The sequence below is a fragment of the Anopheles stephensi genome, unplaced genomic scaffold, assembly GCF_013141755.1.
Source record: "Anopheles stephensi strain Indian unplaced genomic scaffold, UCI_ANSTEP_V1.0 ucontig53, whole genome shotgun sequence".
Classification (NCBI taxonomy): Eukaryota; Metazoa; Arthropoda; class Insecta; order Diptera; family Culicidae; genus Anopheles; species Anopheles stephensi.
In genome coordinates this window covers 194,832-200,831 of record NW_023405420.1, presented here as the reverse complement: position 1 = coordinate 200,831, position 6,000 = coordinate 194,832, and the positions used below count along the sequence as shown (strand labels likewise).

At 43.2% G+C, this 6,000-nt stretch overlaps 1 protein-coding gene across 3 annotated transcripts in view; it reads right to left on the bottom strand.

Annotated features, from left to right (window-relative positions):
• Positions 1-855: 855 nt before the first annotated feature.
• The window catches only part of LOC118517146 (potassium voltage-gated channel protein Shaw-like), a 56,374-nt gene continuing 51,229 nt past the window's right edge, over positions 856-6,000 (bottom strand). For 2 of the 3 annotated variants that reach the window (XM_036063006.1, XM_036063007.1), the window contains exons 10-13: positions 3,186-3,354; positions 2,908-3,003; positions 2,628-2,735; positions 856-2,512 (exon numbers count right to left, since the gene is read on the bottom strand). In XM_036063006.1, coding sequence (XP_035918899.1) covers positions 2,394-2,512; positions 2,628-2,735; positions 2,908-3,003; positions 3,186-3,354 — 492 coding nt within the window. In that variant the 3' untranslated portion in view covers positions 856-2,393. The remainder of the gene's footprint in view (positions 2,513-2,627; positions 2,736-2,907; positions 3,004-3,185; positions 3,355-6,000) is intronic. The other variant, XM_036063008.1, reaches the window with a different exon arrangement.

Sequence of the window (6,000 nt, the reverse complement as noted above, 5' to 3'; positions counted from 1 at the left end):
GGATCGTTCGGTGGGATCTTTTTCTCCCGTTTCGGTTTGTTACTTGAGAGCTATCAAGTAAGTTACGTGGTATGCCTTGAGTTGTTCAGTCTTCTTTCGTCCGTTCGAGTTTCTTTTCTTTATTTTTTTACTGTCAAGTAGTACAGAGCGACAACGCATCGGCCTTTACTTTGTGGAACCGTCAGAAGCACTAAACAGACGTCATTAATTTTGGTCTGCGCTGTGTGTGTGTGGGGGGATGGATAGTAGCGGGTGCATGGTTTCTTATTTGCAAAATTTACGAGCAGCAGTAAAAATTGTCCACGATCTGTCGTCCGGCCGATGGACGGAGCGGACCAATGGACGGATGGGCAAATGTCCCACCGGCCCCGGAAAGGAATCTCAAATGTAGTATATCTTCTTTATGCTATTTTCAAACACTCGAATACGCATTTTATTTCAACGCGTGAGCGGCAGAGAGAGAAAAAGGGAGAAAAGAAGAGAACAAATGAGAGATGGAAAGAGAATGACAGTTCTGGAATCTGCGGGCAATGCTTTGATGGTGTTTATTGTTTGGAGTGGCAAAGAGACAAAGTTGTGCTTGACATCATTGAAATAAAGCTAGAGAACTTTGTCATCTATAAATAAATATCATGGCGGTCCGGTGGCCGAAGCGACAGCGGCGCTGGTCACACCACGGTAGCACCGGGGTTCAAATCCCATTCGGATTGCTTACCCGTACGCAGAGCTGACTATTTTGCTTCGAATTTAAGAGTAGATTAAGTCACAGCAAGCTAGAAATGGCTGGCAGAGATATCTCTCCAGGTTGAAGTGCCAAGGAAGAAGAAGAAGAAGATTAACTTAAACAACAAGATATGGCTCGTTTAAAACCGCACAAATATATTTCTGGTCTCATTTTCACTAAACATAACAGCTTAATTGTCTTGACACATATAGTTTTCCTTCACTGCTTTCCTCTTGTCGCTGTGGTTCGTTTAACATTAATAAACAAGTTTAGTTTTCCAGTTAAATCAATCCTTTCTGAGTGTAAGATTTACATGTTTAATGAAGAAAGGAGATAGTCTTTGAAGAAGTTTGTCTACTGAACAGAAACTTGTAGCGCCTCACAACGTTCTGCTTGACGTTTTGTCGATTTGAAACCGATCAGAAATTGATTCCAATTGTTGCTCTACTGTTTCATTGACCGTTTTTATGAATGTTGAGGGAGAATAGCATCAGAAAGTCTTCTTTTGAAGTTGAATAATTGTTTAAACTGCTCCTCATCTTTCTTTTCTTCCTTTTGGTTCGGTTAAATTTAAGAGTAGATTGGTTGCAGATTCATTTCACTAAACCGCTCCAGTCATTCGATTCCTCGTGTTTTAAAACCTCGTTTCACACCGTTGTATGTTTTCTTAAAGCTTGTTGTAATGTGGTTTCCCTCTTTCCCTCACCAATTCACATTTAAATGTGAAATGTATTTTCCGTTCTTCAGTTTTCCTTTGCTGGACATCGATAATTGTGGACATTTTGACATAGACGGTTGAAGTTTGTTTCAAGTTGGGACTTTCTGTTGGTTGTTCTTCTGCTTGGTTTATCTTTTTCAACCAATTCAGAACATTTAATGTTGGCATACATTCATACAGATACATTGTATTGTTTCACTAACACACGTCACTTCCCGCACTGGAGAAGCGTTTTTTTCGCTCATGGTCGTGGTTCAACCGCTTTATCACGCTGCTTCTTCCAACCCACGTTTTGAAATCTGTTTCCATTTTGATTCTATACTTCAACTCATCATTTTATGGCATATGCACACACACACACACACACACGGTCGTATAAAAGTTGAGCACAACAACGTTATCCAATTAAACAACTATTCACTAGCTAATTTACTTATGATGCGCTTGGCACAAAGCTTAATCTCCCTTTACGATGCAAACTCAACTCGTCCAACACACGCGTCTTTGTATGACAAAAACGGTTCGTTTACCACTAAATTGTGCTCCCGTTTACGATCTCTGCTAGCAAAAAGGTCGCACAATTCCCTAGTAAAAAAAAGAAAACTTTCAACTCTAGCCTCTCTCTGACGTGAAGTGGATTGCGACAAACTTTAATGCATTTTTATTATTTGCCTTACATTTCTTTAAGTGTTTATTTAGCTTCTATTTCATATCCCTGCTTAGTTCCTTTATTTGAGTACATACATACATCCTTTTTTTCTACGACTTGCTGCCAGATTTCTTTCGCTTTACTTTTCAGAAAAGTTTTTTTCCCGATGACTGTTCACTTCCCAAACTTACAACTTTTACAAATCTAATCAAAATCCTTTCGTTTCTCAATTTTCCAGGACACTCACACCGTGCCTGTGTCCCTTAGTGTGCGCATCAGGAGGAAAGCGTGCTGCCAGGCGTTTAACATTCATCCCCAGGCGTATTGCTGCCGGACACACCGTTCGGGTCGCTCTGTAAGGTGACTTTCGGTTCCAGTGGGATCATTTCTTCCGGTTTTGATTCCCGTCGCTCGACTGCTGCTGCGAATGTGGCAAAAGGGGAAGCAAAAATCGAAACGGGAGAACGAAAGAATCGAGTTGAATTAATGGCAAACAAACGCGGTTCGATGCGGGCGGAACAGCAGTCTCGTCTTACCCAGCGGAACGAGCAATTTCGGCTGTAATGGTAGCAATAAATCCACATTTCCGGTCGTCGGTTGGCGCGGCTGCAGTGAGCTCAGCTGTGGCACGTTGATGAAATCACCTAGAGGAAGAAGAGCGAGAAAGTGGAAGAGGACAAATTTGTTGTCGTTGGCAGATTGGAACGGATGGATTATTATCGACAATATTAGCATGAAATTTGTTTGCGATTGAAGCTTTACTGGGAAGGGATTGAATTTTTTTTCGGGGATTATGATTTAAAGTACAAAAATTACCCTGCTGTAGTACGGAAGGTGGCTTGAGGACTGCTAGCCCTGGTACGGAAGGTCCTTGAAGGGTGAGTCCTATCACATTGACGCCATTCACGTGACCTGAAGGGTGAGAACATAATTTAAATACATGAGGAATGCAGAAAAAGATGTTCTTGTTGAAGCTTTCCCAATCTATGTTGAAAGAAAAGCTCTCAAAAGCTCTTCAAAGCTCAACTTCTCTAAGCTTTTCGGTTAAGGGATGATTCTGCACGCAAAAGCTCCCTCGAGAGGCGAAAGCTTACCGATTTTCGCCCCACCGAAAGCATCCTTAAAGATGGCGGGATGGGTCGGTTGGGTGTGTTGGTGTTTGAGCGCATTTACCCGCCGGTTAGCCGCACCCATGTCACGCTTCCTTCGCGGTTGCTCCACCGGCAGCACACGGCGACGCTTTTTCGGCAGTTTTGAACGAGCCTAAGAGATGGAGGAGATAGTAAAGAAAAAAGTCGAAAGAAACAAATGACAATCGTTTTCCTGCAGACAAACCAGTAGTTGAGGTGCCGATGACCAGAATAGAAACAAAGTGTCCCCTTTATTTTTCTTTCTCTCTCTTTCTCTCTTCGCTGAAAGTATGAGAAGTTACACCCCAAAAAAGTGGTCGCTAGTTGAGCGTGATGGGCGAAAAAAGGGCGAGCGAAAGAAATAATCACCAGATAACAACGTCTTTGTTTACGCTGTGTTTGTTTACGGGGGTTTGGAGGAGGAAAACTGTTCCGGGTTTTTGGTCCCCTGTGCCCTGTGGAAAAAAGTTGCCCCATCAGGGTGGTTTTTGGGAAGTTTTTCTTTTCTTCACGCAGCAGGGAAACAAAGCGAGTGGTACGGTGGTACGATGTGTAAATTGGCGCCTGTTTTCGTGAAGGGTAAATTATCTGATCAGCACACCAAGAAACACCTTTTCCTAGCCCTTGCGGGAGTTTGGTGTGTTTTGGTGGTAGGTTTACTTTGGGCAACATCGTAAGGAAAGGGTGAATTTCAATTGTCTACCAGCTATGGGACTGGGTCTGGAATTTTCATCGCACCTTCTGCTTGCTAATTGTTTGATAAGGAAGGTAGACGTGTGCTGACTTAGCATTGTTTTTTTTGTGAATTGATTGTTTAAGGGTTTCAAGCATTATCGAGCAGATAGTTGAATCAAACGGCAGCCATGCATTTGACCGATCATTTCATTTTTTATGGAATTTTTGTATCACATTTAATTTAGAAAAAATGCTCAAAAATCACTCAGTTAACGGCAAACTTTTAAAAATAAGTTTAATAGGCCACCCCTAATGAAAACTGGCGACATTGACACCTCTACCATCGGGCGACCCCACAAGCTTACGTTATGAAAACAGTCCATTTTGCGACAAATAATACCTTAATTCAGCTATGCAAAAACATAAGTCACATATCTAAAAATATATTATCAAATCCGTGTTAACATTAAACAACTTAAACATTTAACGTTCACTGTAACTCAATAAGCAAATACCTAATCGTTTCGTTGCACTTTTAGCTGGTCTGCTACTCTCCTTTACAAGAATAACCAACTCAACCCAGCTGAAGAACTAATGTTTGCTGGTTAACGTGCATCCTGTCCCATCTCCTGTACAGAGAAAAAAAAGCCCCCAAGATGTCGCCGGTCACCTTTCCGATGTCCAATCAGCGAGATTGTTTGTTCAGGTCCGTCCGTGAAGTGGAACAAATTGCTTTGCATATAAATGACGGGTACACTTTCCTTCACAACCCCACACACAAAAAAGGGGATCAGTTACATATTTATGGTCCAGAGGTTTTAGTCCTAATCGGCGAAAGTAATCAACAGCGTATTATGCAAAATTAACAATAAATATTTTATCCCGTACACGTGTGAAAATAAAAGTTATGTCAGCACCTTACCACGCGTTCGCCTTCAACCCAGATGAGCCTAGTTACGCAAGGTGGTAATAAATCGCTTTTACACGAGTACGCTCACTAAGCACCGCCTCGCCCAACTAATGCGATGCGAAACGGCTATTGAACCAACGAGCGAAAACAACAACAGCAGAGGAAAAACACAAGCATCACGATGAAAAACGCTGATAAATTTCCACTAAGCCAGCACACAACCGTTGCGCAATGTTTATCTTGGGCAGAGCATCCGGACAAGCGGACACACATTATGGCGGCGCTTGGCGAATCCTTTCTTTTTTGCTGGTTGGTGTGGTGTTCCCGCACCGGGCTTCACTGGGAAGAAATGGAGCCAATTTGAGATACTGCCAGAGTCGATAAAAATTTAAATGAGAAAATTATGTAAATCGAACAACACCACCAGAGTGCGCCGCTGTCGCGAGGGCCTAGTGTGTATAGGATCAAGCAAACAAAAAAAGCATAATGGCGGCACCTGTGACCGACAACAGGCTGGCGGAAGGCGCAGACACCGACACGGCGGATTGTTGCAGTTTGGTAATCTCTTTTCCCCTTTTTAAAAGGAACTCTACCGCGCACACACACACAAACAACCTGACACGCTTTCCCTCCCGAAAAGCTCCAACGCGAACCAGATACTTTATTTGTCGTTACATCCCGGGGCATCAAGTGGAGTGGAACGACTGGCTTTAGAAATAAAAATAGATTTTGCTTTTGTGCTGTCGCGACCGTACATTGCGCCTGAATGTATGCCGCTCAACATGTCCTGTCGCACTTGTTGAAAACACATCATCTCGCACACCGGTGGCCGACACGCGGTAGGCTAATGACGTCAAAGGTGTGTTTTTCATTTTTCGACTGCTACCCGTCACGAAATGTGGTAGATTTTAGACAAAAAGGCCACACTTTACCACTCAGCTGACAAGCTTGCCAACAGGTAAATGAGCGCACATTAGCCCGCCGGGGTTGCCTGATGAGCGAGCAAATGAAGTGAAACGAACGCCCGAGGATGGCATTAGTAGTCAATAGACAAGCACGGCTAGCGGCGCTGAGAAGTTGGCTAGTCTCGACGCTGAAAGGAGATCTCCATCTTACGGTCCTCGACAGAATCGACCTGCTCCGCGTGACCCGTTCATGCGGGATGATTTTATGCTAATGACCTTGAGGGTTTGA